Source organism: Rhopalosiphum maidis, chromosome 2, assembly GCF_003676215.2.
Source record: "Rhopalosiphum maidis isolate BTI-1 chromosome 2, ASM367621v3, whole genome shotgun sequence".
NCBI classification, from domain to species: domain Eukaryota; kingdom Metazoa; phylum Arthropoda; class Insecta; order Hemiptera; family Aphididae; genus Rhopalosiphum; species Rhopalosiphum maidis.
Window position 1 is genome coordinate 77,917,318 of NC_040878.1, and position 21,418 is coordinate 77,938,735.

General features: G+C 27.1%; 2 protein-coding genes across 4 annotated transcripts in view; both read left to right on the forward strand.

Moving 5' to 3' along the window:
* Nucleotides 1-2,427: 2,427 nt before the first annotated feature.
* Nucleotides 2,428-11,921, forward strand: LOC113553045 (putative glutathione-specific gamma-glutamylcyclotransferase 2). 2 transcript variants are annotated; one of them, XM_026956166.1, is made up of 4 exons: nt 2,428-2,629; nt 2,745-3,081; nt 7,310-7,345; nt 10,270-11,921. In XM_026956166.1, exons 2-4 carry the CDS (start codon nt 2,929-2,931, stop codon nt 10,729-10,731), a joined length of 651 nt encoding a protein of 216 aa, XP_026811967.1. In that variant the 5' UTR covers nt 2,428-2,629; nt 2,745-2,928; the 3' UTR covers nt 10,732-11,921. The 2 variants fall into 2 exon arrangements, with proteins under 2 accessions (XP_026811967.1, XP_026811966.1); XM_026956165.1 differs by having other exon boundaries at nt 2,428-3,081.
* Nucleotides 11,922-14,270: 2,349 nt separating this feature from the next.
* Nucleotides 14,271-21,418, forward strand: part of LOC113553043 (NEDD4-binding protein 2) — a 40,293-nt gene continuing 33,145 nt past the window's right edge. The window contains exon 1 of one of the 2 annotated variants that reach the window (XM_026956163.1): nt 14,271-14,464. The gene's annotated coding sequence lies outside the window, so the exon portion shown is untranslated. Of the gene's footprint in view, nt 14,465-19,660; nt 19,739-21,418 lie in introns of those variants that run through there. The other variant, XM_026956164.1, reaches the window with a different exon arrangement.

Consider the following 21,418-nt stretch of genomic DNA (forward strand, 5'->3'; position numbering starts at 1 on the left):
ATCCTAACTTAAACTAACTTGTCAGTTATGTACTAATTACCCAGGCATATGCCATATTATATAAAGTGACAAAGTGTCTAAACTATTAATAATAGTATATAATAATAATTATTTTATAATATACAGAACCAATAAACTTATGGTAAAAATAAGCGTGAATAAGGTAGTAATCCATTAATATTTTTTATTATTTTATTTCGATAAATGTCATTCCTTTATATTATTTTAGAACGGCACCTGTATAAACACTATAGTATACTAATATATACAATTAATACAATTAATAAAGTGAAAATATTTACAATATAAATTATCATTATATACTGATATATATATATGTTCATGGATCATATAATCTATAACCGCTAGATAACCGTGATTAGGTTGAGCTACTTAACCATGCTAATTTTACAGTTCAAACGAAATGGAAGTACTGCGCAATACAGCATCACATAGTCTTACATAAACTTTTCATTATGTACATGTAAAATATAGTTTTTTTTGTATCTGAACATATTTATTCATACTCATGGTCCATATACCTTGTATTTATTTTAGATAAAATAAGCTTTAAATTTAAATTGTGAGGGTGATTTAAAGTATCTAACAATAATTAATTCTAGATGGTACTTTGAGAGGAGGAGAGGTAAAGGTCAAATTAAGTAAGAAATTCTTACTATTTTTCAAAATAATCGAGAGAAACAAAAACAAAATAATGGAAATATGTTTCAAAATAATATTTACGTAAAATCAGTTTTCAAAAATATTTATAATAGCATTTTCAAATTACCATTTATTTTTCATCTGTTTTTAATTTGTAATTATTTTTACTTATTGTATGATACAATATTCATTTTGACCATTTTGTTATAAGTTATTATCACCCATTAATTTTAATCGTTGAAAGTATCAATAATAATTGTATGAATTATTTATACTTCATTGATTTTCAATATAGAAAATGTTTTGGCACCTTCTTCACTTGAACCTTGAGCATATTTTACTCTCTTGATCTTCTATACATTTAATTTTAGAATATTATTTTAGGCTGTTTATTAAGAATGAATTGATGACTCTTGTATTTGTTTTAATTTATACTATCAATCTTTTCATGCAAACATTGGTTAGATAGGTTTTTCAAGTATAATAAGATTATTAAATGCTATTTAAAATTATAGCAATCGAAAATTAATCCCACGACTTTAAATTTAGGTTTTTAATCTTGAGTTACATGATTTAAAGTATGTTTACTTTCTTAAGAAAATAACTATTATAAGTCCACAACAACTTTAAGGTTGTTATACGCGACAATACAGATTTTTTATTGTATTATATTATCCAATATATAGTTTCTAAACAAATATAGTCAATGTCTATATTGTCTATATTATTTGACAGTTTATAGTATTTGTATTGAAGTTTACCTAAACTAAAAAAAGATTTTAAGGACATTGAGTTATATTAATAATACTTTAAATTAGGGGTTGCTAGAACGGTTGCAATAACTTAATTACTATATAATTACTATACTTAATTAAAATACGAAATAAATGAAAACAAAATATATGTGAAGAAATCAAATTTTTGAGATTATAAAATAATCAGAAAAAATTGGCCAAATATCAACTTAAGATAATAATATGTATATACTTATAAAATAAACTATTGAGAAACTAGAATGTTATTCTTCAATAAAAATCAGTCCTACAACCTCAAATTTGCCACGATTGAATTATTATAATATTCGCGTGGCTAAAACGCACTAAATGATAATAACATGTTATTAATCTTACGTCACAAACGCGTGTACCAATATTATAATGATTGTGCGATGTGTATAGTTCTGATGACTTACGACAACGACACTGAACACCGATCTATAACACATAATGTAATTAAATGTAAAGGTGTATTATATATTTATATTATAATTTACTTGCACACATAGTTAGAATTGACATAATTTCGTGCTTTTTATTCGTGATTATTACTTATATATTATATCATATGTTATTATAGTATACATTAGTACGTTACTCGAATATAATAATTACTATACGAGCAAACATATAATATTTTGATATTATGTGCGTATTTCGGTTAACAGAAATGATCTGTCTTTGCCACATATTTCGTATCGACCTTGGCGTTTAGGTTCATCAGTTCACTGCGCGAGCAAAATTTTTTAGTCGTCTAAAAATGAAAAATTAATAATAGTAATAATATATATATGTATACAACGAAAACGTCTGTTGACCCGGTGGCAGCGATAGCGTAAACATCAGACAAACAATATTATTAGCGTGAGTTTATTATTATTATTATAGCGATCAACAAACGGCGGCGCCGGCATAAAGATACGCGACAGAGCGCAGAATCCAAAATAATATAATCGCGCGTTATTATCACCGTCACCACCGCCGCCGACGACCACTGCTACCGTAGGGGCCGGACCGTCGTCGTCGGCCGACGATCGGACAACGCGTCGCCGCCACGCCGTAACGGTTACGTTAGTTGTCGAAAAAAATCATATCGTTGTAATAGAGTACGTACGATCGACGCGCGCCAGACCAGTACCGCTCGCCACTCGGCGTACTTGACAGCGCGACCACGTCTGGAAGCGTGCTTGGTACGTACGTCGCCTTTAGTGCTTTTTATAATATACGCATACTTCGAGCGCGCGAGTGCGTGTAATTTAAATATAATACTATTATAATTAAACGCACCACTGTAATTAATTACAGTATTTTGTATAACGTATGGTATTATAATCACACGTCGTCGATTTCGTTGTTATTATCATTATCAGCTCTCTACTGAGCTCAGCAAGACACCTACTGAGCCACTGCAATATACCTATTCGGCTACCGATACACAACGAACGTTGTATAATTTTTCTATCCGGATCCTCCGCAGTTCATAGTTCTCATGGCTGAGAATCCCGAGTACTGGGTGTTTGGATATGGATCGCTGTGCTGGAACCCGGGTTTCGAATTCAAGGATTCCATGGTCGGTTACGTGGAGGGTTTCTCCAGGAAGTTCTGGCAGGGCAACATTGCACACAGAGGGACCAAGGAAAAGGTAACATTATAATAATTATTATAACAACCGATGAACATTTTTCAATTTTGGTATACCTATAATATTTTAATCTTTACCAAAGCGCACGTGTTGTTTGTTTTGCGTTATATCGCGTGATAATGTAATAATATACATATATACATATGTAAACACGCTCGAGCGCATCCGCCCGAGTAAGTGCATGGCTGATGCAATGTTTTCATTTTGTTTCCCATCCGTGTTGAGAACCACTGGCTACCGCCTAGTGGTTCCGCTACTGAAGACGGCGGCCGCCTTATTGGGGAAATAATTACTACGACCCCGTGTAAGCCACGTGACGGTTTTTAGTGTTAACGCCAGGTTTGAACGGTTTTTCGTCTTACCGGCGCGGCGGCGCTTGTTGGAAGGGTCCAAAAATTTACTTCACCAGTCGAACCACTTGAAACTGTCCCTTTATTAATATAATAATACAAAATTCCTACATGATTTACGGTATGCAAACCTCTATATGGAAAAATTGATGACCACGTTCGATTTTCTATCGTTTACACTGCGTGTTAACTGTCAAGTTTCTATAAAATTATGTCCATGAATGACCTCTTATTTTTTGTAGCAGGTATTCGAGTAGGTAGTTATTTCCCATGTCTAGTCTTAATAATTGTGAATGTGTTTTGTGTAGTTATAAGTATATAAAGATATAAGGGGTTCTCAGAATATTAATTTCACTATTTAGCAAAAGCCAATACTGAGATTATTTTTTTTTTTATATATTGTAATTATTAATTGACGTTAAGCCATTTTTACCTTAAATTTTAATATCTCCACCAATAACGAATATATTTCCGTATTTTTATATCGATTCAATCAAACTGGTTTATCACCAGGTAGTAGGTACTAATTAACTTATAAGAAAACATAAATTCTTCATAACATTTATTTATACATGTTAATTTTTCATAGTTATAGATTTGATATGCCAATTATTTAGTTATATTCATTAAATTGTTTATAATTTAAAATTTGGTACAAACGGAATTCAGCGTAATATTCGTTAAAAAGACAACTTTATTTTGATTATTATACTTCCCCCACAACTTCTACTCATTATTTGTATTGCATTATCTATATACGTAGTGTCACCAAAATGCCTTTCACTTATATGTTATGCCTATTTAATAAATTGTGACACAATTGATAAAGAAATTTTCTTTGTTAAAAATTAAGGTCATCCTTTTATATAATATTTAAAAAATTCAAGAGCTGAGAATACCTGTAAAAAGGTATATGCTTTAAGTTTTATATACGTAGTAACTATATTAAACTGGTTTACTGATCTAAATTTCTGTTTATTAATGATTGAAGGCCCAGGGCCATGGAATTTTAGACAGACTATTGCAGTTTTCTTTTAAAAAATGACCTCCACGTATTACCCGAGTGAAATGTTTCAGATTTACCTATGTTTATATAATTATATTTTATAATAGTTATTAATGTTATAATACTTATCAATCAAAGCTTTCAATTTGTATTCTTTATTCTTATTTAAATATTATTTGTAGTAGTACAGATTTGAGGTTTTAATAAAGAATAAAATGAATTCGATGTTTATTTGAATAAATAGTTATGTACGTCGTGGTTCGTGGTATATACGATTTACATAACTTTGAATTAATAAACAATAAGGTTAAAAAATATGAAAAATATAAAAACTATAAATTATTATCAAAAACAATTATACAGTTATTGTAAATCAAATATTTATAACAAAATAAATAAATAATATTGTTCATTAATAATTATTGTAAATGTTATTAATAAGAATTATTCTTACGTCATTCACCGTGTATGTATTTTAACTAAATTTAACATAAACATTATGTAAAATGTTTATTGCGTTTTCTATTTATGTTTTATTCAATTAATATAATAATATTTTAAACATAATATAATTTTGAGAAATTCTACATGCATCATTAATACCTACATTGTATTTAATATTTCAAATAGTGTATAGTGTTATAAGCTATAGTTAATGCTATATTAAATAAGTATAGAAAAAACATTTTTATTGATCACATTTCATCAAATATAAATACAATAATGCGCGTACAGTCTCAAGATCTTCAATTCATTATTAATTGAATAGTCTAAGTAAAATGATTAGTTAATGATTTTAACTTATCAAAATTAATTATTTTTAGAAAAAAAATTCTTATGGTCAATATAAAATTGAGTTTAATATCCATTGACTTTGATGATATGTTGTTTGCAACATTGCATATATCGTTTTTAATTAAAATTTAACTTTACCTAATTAATGGCAGTATATTAGTATATACTATATTTTATTATGTGAACAACGTAATGTAATTATGTTTATGAATAACAAATTCATTATTAAATGGTATGTAAAATAAAATGGTTGATTGATTTTTTGTTTGTTTTAAGTATACGAAATACAAACTACAATAGATATATACTAGATTAAAATTACTGATATGTATAAGTACTAGGTATTTAGGTAAATTTATTGATCAACATTGTATGAACAATTAACATATATAAATGGTATTTTGGGGTTTTTAAATAAGACAACTTACGTTCAGTATGTTCAAGTGCTTCTATTTCACTTTTTATCACTAAATTCATATTATCTGTTTCTGTATAATGTATACACAATTACACATGTATGCAAATATTAAATTATTAACTACATATAACGCTTCATAGTTCTGTTATTCATTGCTTATGCGTTATGAAATGTAATTTTATATTTGGACAATAGACCAATAGGATCTAACATTATTTATTTTATGATTTGAATAAAAAGCAAGTTTTTTGCCATTATTATACTTTATACAAGCTTATAGAATTTATTATTATTGATTATATAATAATATAATTGTAGTAATTATACAATATTATACAAGGAAATAGTTCAAGTCCAATAAAATCATTGAACAATTTAGTTAAAATGTATTTAAATCTTTAACAATTGTTGGTTAAATGTTTTTAATAAAATATATTATTCAAAGTTAATTAATTTGATTTTCTTATTCATATGTTTGATTTTATTATCTGTAAACTGTTTTAAGTCCTAATAATCAATATATTATAGTCTAGTATAACCAGTTCCATGATGAACCATTTGTACCTACTTACTAACCAGTAAATACTATACTTAATAATATTAGGTTATATATGTGTACAAAATATTACAATAATTTGATGACTCATTATTCATCATTTTATAAAAAATTCGATTAAAATATTTGTTAATATTATTTACACGAGTTTATTTAAAAAAAATATATGTTTATAGGTATAGTAAATTAAAATGTTTATTAGACTTGAATCGAAGAGGGAAGGACAGCTAAATGGGATATATTGGATATTGCATTGGACTCCATCAAGATGGAGTGTACTCATGAGGGATGAGTTTAGGAAACTGGAAATGTAAATTAGAATGGGAAGGGAACAGATTATGGCTTACCGGCCTGAATTCTTATTTCTTATTGAGAACACGATTATAGTATATTGATGAAGAGGAAGTGCTACAACCATGATTATTTGGTGGGTAATGACTGGACATGCAGTAATAGTACGGTATCATGTGGCATAATGAGGAAGGAAAGAGAGGTCCAAATTATTACACAAGTTATTATTGAAAATGTCATAACATAATAAAGTTGATAAATAATGGTAATCTTATTCTAAAAATAAATGAATGTACTATTTTTCATAAAAGCTTAACGAATTTATTTATAATAATAAAATATGATTATATTTTTTAATAAACCAATTGAGCCAAAATGTTTATGCTTGGTAAATTAGAATATAGCTGAGTTGTTATGACAGTTGAAATGCCGATTAACATGAATAATGTGAAGGTGAAATAAATATATTATACAAAAAAGAAAGAAGAGATTCAAGAGAATAAGATCTTCTTCACTGTAGGAGTCTATTGTTTGAATTTTTTACAACTGAGAAATTGTGTGAACTACATACATCACAATATGGTCTTCTTACTTAGACATGATATTATTATTATATGAACATGGTTCAATCATAACTGTATCTAATACAAAGCCACACAGCAAAAACATGCTTCTACTCCACTCCCATCAGAAAGTATTGTCCGTCTATTCATATTTATTATATGTATGCCTATATTATTGTTATTGTTATTTATAAAAATACAAACGAAAACTAGTATTTGACTAACTTAGGTTAATGTTATATTTTTCAGCCTGGACGTGTAGCCACATTAGTCGAAGACCCTCAGGTAACTAAAGTTTAATATTTATATTTTATATGCATCTTGATACCGAAACGAAACGTATTCCTTTAACCGCATTCCGTTTAGTAAACAGAAAAAAAATATGTCCTTCGTAGCTTATTGTATATAGTGAATAAGAAATATTGTGTGTTGTGTTATTTTGTCTATATATTCTGTAGATAATAATATAATATATCAAATGAACTATGCAGGAAACGACAATAAATAAATATGTAGTAATCAAGTACGTTTAATCTACTTACAAATGAATATAGTATTCTGTACGTGTGATACGTTCATGTTTTAATAGATTTAAGTGAGAATATCACTTTATCAACAAAAGTAGGTAGTACGAAATAATTTATTATCAATTTCCTGTACAAACTAAGGAGTTCATTACATTTGCATTATTTAGCAATATGCTCTTACCAATAACGACTAATATGTTACAAATAATTTATATAGATCTATAGTAAATAACTGAAAAAGTTTGTCGTGTGATTAATATTCACAAATAAATTGTATTTCTAACCTAAGGGGATAAGGTAAATACTAAATATATTATAAGAGCACTTAGAGTAGACAAAAAATTCATTCATCGCTCCACTTTAAAATCTAAAATATATACGATTAACTAGATATTGTATTTGTATATAAATAAATATATATTATAAAGAGTATATTATGTATATTGTACACGATACAACGGTATGTATTTAAAATACAATTAATGTATGTTCAAAAATGTTAAAACAAAAGAAATAATAATCGTGAATTGTTTTTAGAACCGTCGTCAAGAATTAAAGTATAGGTTTATAGTTTTCATAAGACGGTAGCGGTTATAAATCAAAACGCAGCTGATTGTAACCTTCAGAGGGTTCTAAAAATAATAACAGACATTAAATAAAACAAAAAGGTTCTTATCCCAGTTCCAATTCTAACTCCCGTTATTTCTAAATTAAAATCACATTTCTTCAATCGATATATCTATTGTTTTTTTTCTTCGAAAATGAAATTGGTATTAATAAGACGACTGTAGGGGTAGTTGTTATGGTATATATTTCTCAATGAAATAGTCTTTACTTTATTATATAAAACGTTAAGACAATAATAAGATAGGTTATTTAAAGAGTACGATGACTCGTTTGAAAATTTATCATTGTGGTTTAATAATATTTACTTTTTTCAACTTATATAATAATTGTCTATAATAATGATTATTATAAACATTTTGACTTTACTTTTAATTATGTTATATAGTGTTATCTTCAACTAATTTATTTTAATCATAATATGAATTCCTATAATAATTATAAATTGTTATAGATTACAATATATATTATGTATTCAATTTAAAAAAATAAATTTACTAAATTATTATTCACAAGGTCTTGAATTTTATTTATATTTTATGAACCCAAAATTGTAAATGAATTAATACAAATCGCTTAATAATATAATATAATATACGTACTATTAACTCATTATAAAAACAAAAACCATACTGTATAATACAATGTTTTTACCAACTTTATTACAATTTTATTTAATAAAATAAACTAAATCTCTGTATCATTGTATATTATGTAAGAGTATGAGAACCAGTAATCACTGATCAATACATTTTGATTGTATATTTGATAAAATCTATACTTAACTCTATGCGTGATGTACAAACTACTAACATCGGTGTAAAGGTTAATATTTCGTTAAAAATTAAAAAAATCACTTAACAAGCTGTTTAGTTTATGACGTTTATTATGTAAACCGACTGAACGCAAATGTTATTATATATTGCCTACCCTCTTATCGATACTCTAGTGATTCTTGACTACTTTACTTTTAAACTCTCGTATCTCATTATATGGATCTATATACATATAAACACGATTTATCTACCGATATTTTGAACGAACCTGTCTGTTCTTCTTAGGGTTTCCAATGTTTCCATTCAAGTACTTCTTGAATTACGCTCTCCTCAATACACAGACATGAGCCTGTTTAAAAAAAATCAACACATCAACATGAAAGACATGTTATGGTGTTTTTAACAAATTCTTAAAAGCTACCTACTGCACCCGGTTAAATAATTACATTTTCCTCGATTATATAAAGAAGTTTTTGATTTGTGCAACGTAGCGCGTGAGGTGAATGATTGTGATGGATGTGCGTCTTATCAAAATTAAACACCATACTATTAATTTTTTGTTAACCCAAAATATAGGCGCTACATTTGTAAAAAATGTTATTAACAAATTTGTAGATTATTTTACTTTAAATAAAGTGGGCAATACAATTTTATTTAAATTAATAATTTTTGTTAATGAAATTCTTTAACGATACTAACGTAGGTATATTAACTAGAACTAAAAAATATTTGCCAAATTATTAACGGTTTTATTGTTGTGGAAGGATCGTAATTTCAATAAATATTATATATGTTTAGCTATAATACTATAGTATATATTATATAATCTAATATTACCTATTTCAATTAATATGTAAACCTGAAAAACTATATACGTGTTAAAGTAGACATTTTAATTTAGAAAGTGAGATTCCAACTCGAGCAATAAAATACACATTACACATTTATATGCCTATAGACCAGGGACGACGCCCACAGACTTTAAGTTAAAGGTAGTGAAAAAATTGTCAAGGTAAACAATATGTGAATACCGTGAAGGATGATTCCCTCTAAATCCTAATTTCATAATATAAGTAATAACTAACACATATATAAAACATATATACAGTTTACTGAAAACATTCAAGTTAACTTAATATTTATGTATTGGTGGAAAATCGAAGCATTTTTTTTGTGGAAACGAATAGGACCTTTGGATTTATTTACCTATATATATTATGTATGCATGTATACCTATTACATAAAATCTATAACGGGTGTCGCCGTTGTGTTGTTGTTACAGGGTTTCGTATGGGGCAAGGCATTTCTGTTGCCGGACGAGACGGCGTTCAGGTACTTGGAGATGCGGGAAGTGTACTTGGGTGGTTATAAGGTACACAAGGTCGACGTGCTGTCTGATGGCGCGGACGATTGCCGGCGGACCGTGAACGCGACGGTGTACGTGGCCACGTCAGACAACGGCCAGTGGCTTGGCGAAGCGCCAGTCGACGAGTTGGCCACGCAGGTGGCCACGTGCTCGGGACCGGCCGGCCACAACGCCGAGTACGTAATACTGTTGGCGCGATGGGAGCGTCAGCACGCGCCCGCGCACCGCGTCGACCTCGAACTCAACAAGCTCGAACTGCTCGTGCTGGAACGGTTGCAGGCCATCGGCGTGCGGCCCGACGATGTTCTCACCACTAACAACATGCCGTCGTTCTCGTCCATGGTGCCTGAAAAGAAGTTGAGGTGTTTGAACATCTGATCGGAATTATATATATATATTAACACTCATATAAATGCACGCTATTTCGTTACCGTCGTAAGTCCGTTAACCAAGTATAATATTTTATACATAGTATAATATAATTAATTATCGACGTGAGTGCTATAACATTAAAACCGAAAATACCCGAAAATCGAATAATTACCTAACTATATTTTGATGTTGAACGCCGTCATCTCCAGATGACATTTACACGGCTAAATATCTCGGCAAAAAAACTATAGGGCGTGATGATATTTTAACTTTCCAGCGTTATCGTTTGCGTGACGCGAATACAGTAATATTATTATGTTTTAATAATAATCCTACTTGACGTATATTATATTATACAAGCAAATAACAAATACTAACGGAGATGAGTACCTACCTATATATTTAACACCATTGACGTTGAAATTGACACGTATACAATTTACATTATTATACTCTAACTCCTGTGATATATCATTTATTTGTAATTATATTAATTTAAATACGTGTATGATACTAACGAAACAAATACAATTTCTTAACTACGACAGGGTAATACATAATATATTACATTTATAAATTATTTTAAATCGTTAATGTTTAATAATTATTAATATTTATTACTATCACTATTATTATTATTATTATTATCGTGATTACTGTTATCGTCTTGCGATGGATTAAATTTCGCACGAATTGCAAGTATCAGTGTCTACAATATTTTTTTTATATACACATATGATAATAAACGTGATCGGTGTATTGTTATTATTTTTATAAAATTGTTCACGTCGTGATGTACCTACCTATACATAATATATGTTTATAATATTATGTATATTATAGTATATGTGATGTTATTTTTTATATTGACATGTTTAAATGTCGCTCAAACGAAAAACGAATAATATAGGTATATTATTATATATATATAGATTATGATAGAATTGATAGATATATCTATGCTGTATATTGGGTATTTGATTTCGCGTTTGTATATAAAAAAAATAGTCCTTAAATGTGGCTATAGTATACAGAAGCTCGTCACTATTCAAGTATTTTCAGTCCCATTAAGTTGTACCCATAATAAAATAAATATTATATAAATTATAAATATACCTATAATATACCAATATCATTAAATATACACTACTAAGTATAATATTATATATATATATCTTTTATATCTTATTTATAGTATACCGTGAAGGTATTTTTATTTTGTATTATTATTTATTAATGCAGCAATTGTTTTATATATTTTATGTTTATAATATATACTTGTATAATTTAATGTAAATAAATAAATGCGTAGTTTGTATATATGTGTGTCTGTGTGTAACGTGTGTTTATAGTTTATACTGAAAACTAAAAGCAGTTATGTATATAGTAGGTATATGCCAAATGAAGGTATTGCGCACGTCGTACATAGTTTTGACTATTTAAAAATGTGCCGGGTGAACACTATATTTAATTGAGCGTGGAACTCTTCCAAAATAGTATTTTTGTTAATATATAGCACGTGGCATGCGCATTTATAAATTGTTCAAGTTATATTTGCATTCTATTATGATAAGAAAGTATACATTTTTTTAGAAGATACTGTATAACACATAATAAAATGTTAATAAATTCAGGCTCGACCGTACTTCCTTTTTTTATCATCTAGGATATTTATCTGATATTTTTATTTAACAAAAAAGAAATTCATAATTTAGTGAGTAAAAATTAAATTGTGAAAACAATTTTTTACAATAATTTTATCGTATTTTCTAAAGATAATATTTAAAGTACAAATACCTAAAATAACCTATTCAATAATTTCGTTCTTTTTAAAATGCGATAAATAGTAATATAAAGTGATAATTTATTTAAAAATTGTAATTTATTTTACTTTATTATTCTTTAGTACAATCCAAAGTCAAAACGAAAAAGTCAAAGTCAAAGATCAATAGACTAAAGAATCTGAATAGAATTTTTTTCTTAAACAATATATTGTTATTAAACATTTATTAAAAGATTATATTTACAATCTATAAAAATAATTATAACAGTAAACGTAATTAAAAGCTCTGTATATTTTTTACACAGAGCAATAGAGTTACATTTATATACAATACACAAATAAAAAACGTAAGAAATTTCCTATACTATAAGTCTATAACCCCTATAACATCTACAATGTTAAGCTTATTATTATTATTATTATATGCATTTAAAATGGATATTAAATCTACTCAATCAATAATATTTATTTTGTTATGTCTCATATGACCAAAAATGGCTGATGCAATCATAATGGTAGGAGCAAGTCATGTATAAAAAATTTAAGTTTAAATGAGGTTAGAAAATAAATAAATAATAATTTAATAATTTAATGAGTATAAAAATTAAGTTAACGTCGTAGTAATATAATATTGTCAATTTGTAAGTGTCACGCATAGACATATATGTCTATGATGTCACGTTAGTTATTTAAATTTATTTTCCTTGAACAAAATTTTTCCGCTTGAATTGCATTTATTGTTGCTGCTATTATATAGGTCTTCTTTTGAGTAGGCGGTAGGTAACTATGGAAATTCAGTAAGTGTTCTATGTTTTAGAATATTATGTATTCTGTATTCTGTATTTTATATATTTGTGTTCAAAATCGTATTCCTAGCTCTTATGTAGTTTATTTCTTGTAAGATGTTTAGATGTTCCAATATAATGTTAATTAAATATAACATAGTATATATTATCATTATTTTACTGAAGCTATTATAGTGCAATACTATATTGTAGTATAATTATACATTTATACCATGTAATGGATGTAGTGCTAGTTGGATAATAATGATTGATTAAATAATACAATTCCTACCATGTAGAAATGTTCTAATATTCTCAGTTTCTTTAAGAACATAATATCAAAATTCTGATAAAGTTTTCAACAAACTGACAAAATAGTGGGTGTATTTTATTTTCAAAATATATGTAATTATATTTATAATTTTTGTCTTAAGCAAAGACATTTTGCACATTTTTGCAAGTCTCTATTTTAATTAATTATTTATTAGTCGACTATACATGATGATAAATGATAATTGATTATAATTCATGATTTTTATTATAAACTGTTAAGTGTTTCAACTTTTAAGTTTGGAATATATTCAATATTAGATATCAAATATCGATATGTTGATACGTCAATAATTTATTTTGGTTATTTTAGAGCTAAATTTACTTAAAACAAACTATTTTTCGGTTGCAGTTTGTTTTAATCAATTATTACACTATTTTAATATTAACAAGATTGTTTAAATTTTCAAATAATTTTTTTATTAGTAACTACTAATTTCCAATTAAAAAATATACAAAAGATTAAATATAATTTTCATCACAAATAGAACATATAATATTATAATATTAAAATAACAACAATGTATTTTTAACTAATAAAATTATAGTTTGTTTTATCTTTGTTGATAATGCGTTTTAATAACGTCTAAAATAAATTGTATAAGAACTTTGCCATCGCTATTAAACAGTAATAATTACGATCTTCTCTTAGTAATACGTGTAATACCTGCCTATAATTGTTTAAATTGGCATATGTATAGGAACATAATGTATACATATTACTGTACATAAACTCGATACCGATTTGGATTCAAATCACGAATAAGTACTCGAAGATAACTATCTGTATAAAAATATATATATTAATAAATTACTGAAAAATGAACCGGAACTTCTTTTGGTAAGTTCATAAAAATATATTTAATTTATTTATATAATTTATTATTAAGTATGAACAAAATTAATATAAAATTATAAAATAATTAACTCATAAATGTCAGCTTTATTATATTATTAAAATATTAACTATTATTAATATTTATAAAATACTGGCATCATCAGTATATTTCTAACTGATGTCATTTAAACCAAGTATCATAAATTTTAGCCATTTATGTCATTATACTCATTTGTCATTACGCATAAACGTTTATGGTGTACGAGATATAGGCTTACAAAAAATTAAAAATTAAATGATCACATTATTATTACTACAATTTATACCGGTAAAAATGTAAATTAACGACTGTCACTTTCCACTTGGACTTACAGGTATGGGATTATTATTATTATTATTATATAATCAGTCATTTAGTATTTAAACAATATTACATGTATAATAAAGGTAACCGGAAACGCTGGAAACTGGTTAATTAGAAACAGTTGTCAATACTAAATAATAATATGACAATAATTGACAATGTTAATAAAACAGGTGGCAAAGGTACATAATATAATATAATATGATGATAAATATAAACGCCATCTGTACCGCATTTTATTTTGGACATACTAAGTAGGTATCATTGATAAAAACATTTTCTAAGGTTTTTGTTATACCTTATTTTTTCTTATATAGTTATATATTGTAACGAATTTCATAATAATACCTATTAAGTATTAGGTAGACAAAACCTGTTATTTGTATATTATTCAATTCGTATTTTGAAATTAGTAAGTCATCAGCCAACGATCCGTTTTATTAAGACGAAATGGATATTTTAACTCAAATTATGAATGTCCAACTCTCGATATTTTATTATTTAATATGTACATTATACAGTGATACGCAAGCTTGCTCATATGATATGCTTCCTGATATTTTTTGATTTTCCGTGTAATAATAAGTTTATTAAAATTCTAATTTCCGAAAATTTAAAGTTTACCTAATGATTGTATTCTCAGTTCTTTAAATTTGCATTCTATTTTAGAAATATTTTAATAAATTGAATTTAAAATTTGAAGGAGTAGATTCTAAGTTATTAAAATGTTTATAATAAAAATAATTAAAGTCCTTAAAAATGGTTTTTAAAAAATATAAAACAAACGAGTATGTAATATTTAATCTAGTATTTATTTTACACATTTTTATCTCCCCGAGATTTTTCAATGTAATCCGGAGGTGTTTAATCATTTCAAAGCATGGTTATTATTTATAAACGTATTGTTCAATTATTTATCATTAAAATAAACAGAGAGTCATTTATTATGAATTTACTTTATTTACATTTTATTGATACAGATATATAGTAATATTTTTGGTGGCAACATTTAGGCAGTAAGTTGAAGGTTGAAACTTGAAGTCTACCTGATTTGTATAATGAGTTTTACCAGTCCCCCCTCCCATACAAAATAAATAATAAATACATTTGGCCAAATAACATCAATGAGTATAGTTAAAAAGTTAAAACTTAAAAGTAATGAACGTAGGGATGAACAGAATGGAATTTTACAAGGATACTCCCAAAAAATGTTGGTCCACTATAGGTAGATTAGGTAGGTATTTCGCTCATCAAAACGTTTTAAAAAATGTTATTCAATAACATCGAATCATGTAAAACATTGTATTCAAAAATGTTTAATCAATTTCGAAGTAATAAGTGTTTACTGTTTAAACTGTTAAAAACAACCATAAAACAATTCTAGCTTTATTATTAGAATATTAACGATTATATACTTATAAGTTATATGCAACATAGAGTTCTTCTGCGTAATACTAGTTACTAAGTTTATTTCATTTTCACTTAAAGATATAACAGAACTTTCACGTACTTATGATACATAGGTATTTAATGACTACATACCTTATATCTACGTGATGTAATAATGTGTTTTTATTGTATGATTATAATTTATAATATTAATAACTACACAAATTATAAAAATATATTACTGTTACTAGATTATAACATAAACTAACTCTAGACCATATTATAATATCAATTATCATTATAATACTATTTTTAATTAAACACGATAAGTCGTCACATTAGAATATTTTATTATAAATGAATACCTGAACACTAAAAAAAAAATGGTTGTACAATATAACATTATTTTATCCTAGTAAAGTTTTTTTTATAAAAATTCATATTTAATCAATATTTATCTATTAAAATGTACAATGGTAATAGGATTGTTGTGTTCCTACATTTTTACTATGTATGGTATATAATAATAATATAGGTGGCCTTCCTACGAGAGAATTGATTTTAAACGAGATTTAATTTAAAGACATTTCTTAAACACTGCGCGTTGCATTTTAGATAGGTACCTACATAATATTTTAAGTAACGACAAAAACACGCACAAGATTTATTTAAACAGTTATTTCATAGAACACAGTTTCTTCCTATGTATACTATACGTCCTACACCAATAGAAATCTCCGACCCATTCTTATGTATTTATGCGTATAAAAAATGTTTAGAATCAAGATACGGTATGTAATTATTCTTATCTTTTAATATTTTTATAATAATGCGCGCCGAGGTCTAAACGAGTCGATTTTGACGAGCACTTTTAATGAAAAAATAGTCTATATAAAATAAAATCGTTATTATTAATCTTCTCGGACACGACATCATGATGTTCGATAAGTGTATGCCCACCTAATCCTTTTTGTTCCGGTCTGGAGCATATTATGTAGGTACCCTATAGCTTGTTAATAGAGAGCAATATAATTTTCAAACATAATTGAAGGTATATGTAGTCAACGACTAATTTCATCAAAGTAAAAATGAAACACACGTCTTTGAAAACGGTCGTTGACGACATAATTATACAGTAATGATATAATATAACAACTGCTGCGCAATACACGTATTTCCTATATATTTATACATCATACAATAAACATATTATAATAATTAATATGAATTTGATTAAAAAAAACATCCTCATTCTGACGGGCATTTGAATACTGTAAGCGTTATATAACAATATAATATTATACTTATGATCTAGAGAGACCCATATCAGTTTTAGCTATTGCGTTTGATCTTTTCATACCTAGGTAAAATTATATATCAACCTTTACTATTAAAAGAAAAAATAATTTAAAAAATATAAAATGTTATAATTATAATGTAAAATAATTTTTGACATATTCAAAGACATTTATGACGAGAGCGTTAGGTATAGATAAAAATGTAAACCTGTTGATTGCTAAATATTTTGTATGTATTATGATGAAAAGTATAAATCATGTTTTTTGAAAACAGGAAGAATGCCAACTATCTGCATTCTCCTTGATGATCGACGCTTTGAGATGCGCCATTTGTTTTTAAGTTATATATTTTTTTGAAATATTCTCAATTACTTAATAGTTTAAGTATCGTTCTTAATATTTACAATAATTCTTATCAAATATGTTTTCTCGGCTGTACACAGATAGCTGATAGGCGATAATAATCAAACTCACGCGTAGATATTTTGAACTTGAATTACACGAATATTCACGTACATCAGTATATGTATGTAAATAATATGGACGCGTTTCGTGAACAAAACGGAATAAGTCAATCTGAAAATTGTTTGATTATTACAATATCTTGTCTATACATATAGTCTACGAGACTTTCATTATCAAATATTTGAATTTTATAATTTACATATTATTTTAAATTATCTGTCAAAAATAAAATGTCTTAACAAATAATACATAAATGAGACGTACGAGTATTTTTAGTTTCCTTAAAATGTGATTTTTCATTTATACTTTATTGATGATCCCCATCTCCTCTCTCCTCTTCCTCATCGAAAATGAATTAAAGTATATATTAATTTTTATAGATATCATGAAATAAACCGCTAAATTATTTGTATTATATTATAATTCTTATGGACCAGTTAATTCCCCTACGTCCTTTGCTCTTAAGAAGATATAAAGACCCATTTATTTTCTCTCTTGGCATCGCGCAGCATAATACATTTTAATTCATCAGATGCATATTTGCGTTATAGCTTTAATGTTAAAATAAATTTACCGATTATCAAACTTAAAAGTAAGAACATTAGGTATCTAAAGAACGTAATAGGATTTTATTGATGTTTTAATTTTAAAGACAGTTATGGGCGTTTTAAAAATTCTAATATTTTACATATTGTGTAATTATAGCTCATTTTTAAATTAAAATAACAAAAAATCCTATTCGATGTCATAGATAATATTCTTATTTCCAATAACTTTGACGATAAATCTTTAATATTAAAGCTAACGATGCAACATTGGATCTGCTGAACACAAATTTACTATGTTGCGGCTACGTTAGAGAAAACATATAGTGCGCTGACATCCTTTAAAAATATCTATTATAAAATACTATTTTAATCAACTAATTAAAATTAAAAATAAAATTGAACAATTATACCAAATCAAAAACATATCAACGAGGAATCTATATAACTGCTAAAATTGCTTCATTTCATCAATTCCTGTCATAAATTATATTATTGTTTCTATTCCACTCTTACCTAGTATTAATTATTATTACCTATGTACTTACCTATTGTTGTATGTAACAATGTAGATAGTAAATAAAATATATATATAAATCAGCAAATTAAATGTGATGAAATGTTGACTTACTAATGGAGAAACGGAGTAATGTATATCCTGAATTTTTATTGTACATCTCATACAGGCGTGAGTCCCTAGCTTATAATATGAGTGCTGAGTATAGATCATTCGTTGCATAACATCTCGTTGATCGCTACCGATAGGTATAGATCACACGTTCACACATATAACAATGGATGTCGAATCGAATCGAAAAATACACCACAATAATAATAATATAATATTTTTACGAACACCCGGCGCGACCCGTTATCGTATATGCATGTATATAGATATTCACCGTACGGTTCCCAAAGTGCGTATATAATTGTTGAGATCAATGCAAAAGATTTCATTTTTCTCCACGTCACGAAATGACGAAGATTAATGATAAATGCGCCAATATTATGCGTACATAGGTACTATATGGGCTTCATTAATTATGACGTACACGGACACGTTTATTAGACGCGCATTGTTATTGTATAGAACAATATACGCACAGCTAGCGGATAAAAGAGAAAAAATACAGTCGAAGACCGGTAGCTATATTAGCTAGTGACGACGGGGCGCACAAACATAATGTTTACACGAAACGCTGGGATTTCAGTGTAGGTTGGTATTTTTTTGGTTATTAATTATTATTATTAATGTAAAACGAATAAACAAATAAACGAACAAATTAAATTTATTTAACATAATATACCTAATGTAGGTGTATAAAATATTATACGCCGTGGAATCTATTTAATAACCTAATTAAAAAAAAAAAAAAAATTGTACATATTATTTATACCTATTTGTACTATAATAATTTATAATATTGATAAAAGATTTTCAAAAAAATGTTATATACATATTTTATCTTTTTTTTAGTGGTGAATATTAAACATTTTGGAGGACCTAAGCCCTCTTCAGTTCACCTATAGTTGGGCGGGTAACCCTTTGTCACTGGGCCCAACACTCCAGTACAACTCTAGTTATATAATTTGGTTATAGACTTGTAGGTTATAAATTATAAGTATTTAAAATTTAAAGTTTAGATGAGGAATAGATGACAATGGCAAATAGATAAAAGTACCCCGAAAATGTTGATCTGCTACTCCATTAATCTTAAAAGTTAAAACAAATTTAAATACTATTTTACAAATGTTCAAAAATTTACAAAATAACAAGTGTAGACATTTAAATGAATCACATTGTAATTTGTATACACAATACACGATTATAAGTTATAATACACCTATACATTATATTATAGGCAACAAAAATAAAGAATGTATCGTAATCATAATAATAACGACGGTGACGATTATTCCTCTCCCGATTGCGGTCTGTAAGATTTGATCAATCTAAGCGGCTATATAATATAATACGATTATTATTTATAATATGCCTTCGTCGACTTGTTATTACCACCTGACTGCCGAGCAGGGTACGTTCATCCCGTATCCAACCTTCATACATATACGAGTATTATACCTACATTCATTATTTATATATATATATATGTCACCCTCGCGGGTCGGACTGTATACCTACGAACCTACCTAAGCAGTTTGTGTAATACGATACATCAAAACATGGTTATAGTGTATAGTAATATTTCGGTAGCTGCAATTACTGCGCAGTATTTGGATTCGGGACGTACCATTAGGTTTATATTTATTTTATTTGTATTTTTCATAATTAGTTTAATCGTTTCAATATTCAATTATGTGTATACAGGTTTACAGCTTAGGAACTAATATTATAGTCACGACATATATCTATAAAAAAAATATGAATGAAATATTGAAATATAGTATTATTCAGGGCCGTAGCCCACTGTGCGGAACCGGGGTGCACGCCTCCCCTTCGTGCCAATTTTTTTCAAAATTAAAATTTTTGGTTATTTATATTATAATATTAATATTATCAGATACAAGTGGTACAGCAAACATATAAATTATCGACCATGATTAAATCAATAATACTTTCACGTTGGTTAATGTTGTCCAGGGCCGGATTTAAGACAAGTGCCGCCCTAGGCCCTTCTAAATATGCCACCTACCCCAAGAAAAAAAAATTTAATTATTTCTAATAAATTTATTTCATTTTAAGGAAATTAGGTCAATAGTCATTATAAACAAAACAAATAATTATAATATAAAAATAATAAATAATATTAAATATTATTTATATTACTATTAAATATTATATAATATTAATTTATTCAGTTACACAAATGCATAAAATATTTGTATGACTTTTTTTAATTTCCTACAAAATTTGCCGACCTAGGCGTAAATACGG